A 1,185-nucleotide genomic window follows, 5' to 3' on the forward strand; every position below is an offset into this window, starting at 1 on the left:
TGCTCGACGCCGAGGACGACGCGATCTGCGCGACGGGCCTCTGCGACGCGGTGCTCGGCGGCCACGACCACGCGGTCACGGCCCGCGCCTCGAGCGGCGTGCCCCTGGCCAAGGCGGGCATGGACGCGACGCACGCCGTCGTCATGGACCTGTCCTGGAGCGACGCGCGGGCGGCGACGCCGGCGATCCGCACGACCGTCGAGCGGACCGCGGACTTTGCGCCCGACGCGGAAATCGCCGCGCGCGTCGCGTCGCACCTCGCCAAGGTCGAGGCCATGGACGAGATGGTGTTGAGCTCCGTGCGGCGCGTCCGCCGCGACCTCTTCCCGGGCCTCATAGTCGACGCGGCCGCGGCGGCGCGCGGCCGCCGCGCGTCGCTGCGGCGGAGCGCCGCGGACGCGACGCCGCCGCTGACGTCCGTCGGCGTGCGCAACGGCGAGCGGTCCATGGCGACGCTCCTGGCGTCGATCGTCGCCGCGGAGCTCGGCGCGGACTGCTGCGTCCTCGAGGCCGGCGGCGTCCGGGGCAACGCGACGTACGAGGCGAGCCTGACCTTCGCGCACCTCCGGGCCGAGCTGCCCTTCGAGAACCTCATGGCCGTCGTGCCCGTCGACGGCGCGTCGCTGTCGGCCTTCGTCCGCGACTCGCGCGACCGGCCGGACCTCCGGAGCCCGCGCGGCTACGCGTTCGTCCTCCACGGCGACGTCGGCCTCGCGTACTGCCCGGAGCGCAAGGCCGTGACGACGGTCCGCGGCGAGCCCCTGGACCCGGACCGACTCTACACCGTGGCGACCTGCGTCGACCTGGGCTTCGGCTCCGGCCTGTGCCGAAAGCAACCACTGGTTTGGGTGGTCCTGACCAAACTTGAGAATTCTCTAGCTCGGTCAAATCAAAGTCGATTCGGCTGATTCTTGGACGGATCGATCGCTCTCGTCGAGTTCTCGAAGCCCAGCCAAAAAGCTTGTGTCAAAACATTCGAATACGCTCACATTGAAGTCGGGTTGAAGATTTGGTTTCGGCACAGGCTCCGGCAAGAACGCGGCCATGGCCGCGTACGCGGCGCGCCACGGCGACCGGCTCCCGGACCGGGACGCGGCGATCCCCGCGAAGACGCTCGTCATGAAGTACCTCTGCCGCGAGCTCTGGAAGCTCTTGCCGGCCTTCGACGACGTCGACGCGGACCGC

The 1,185-nt window shown here is 70.8% G+C and overlaps 1 protein-coding gene across 1 annotated transcript; it reads left to right on the top strand.

The window, feature by feature from the left end:
• Nucleotides 1-119: 119 nt before the first annotated feature.
• Nucleotides 120-908, top strand: AURANDRAFT_69092 (hypothetical protein; the record flags this gene model as incomplete). The annotated part of the gene is made up of 1 exon (XM_009044841.1): nucleotides 120-908. The coding sequence occupies one exon, from the start codon at nucleotides 120-122 to the stop codon at nucleotides 906-908; it is 789 nt and encodes a 262-aa protein (XP_009043089.1).
• Nucleotides 909-1,185: the final 277 nt, after the last annotated feature.

Source organism: Aureococcus anophagefferens (assembly GCF_000186865.1).
Source record: "Aureococcus anophagefferens unplaced genomic scaffold AURANscaffold_911, whole genome shotgun sequence".
Taxonomy (NCBI): domain Eukaryota; class Pelagophyceae; order Pelagomonadales; family Pelagomonadaceae; genus Aureococcus; species Aureococcus anophagefferens.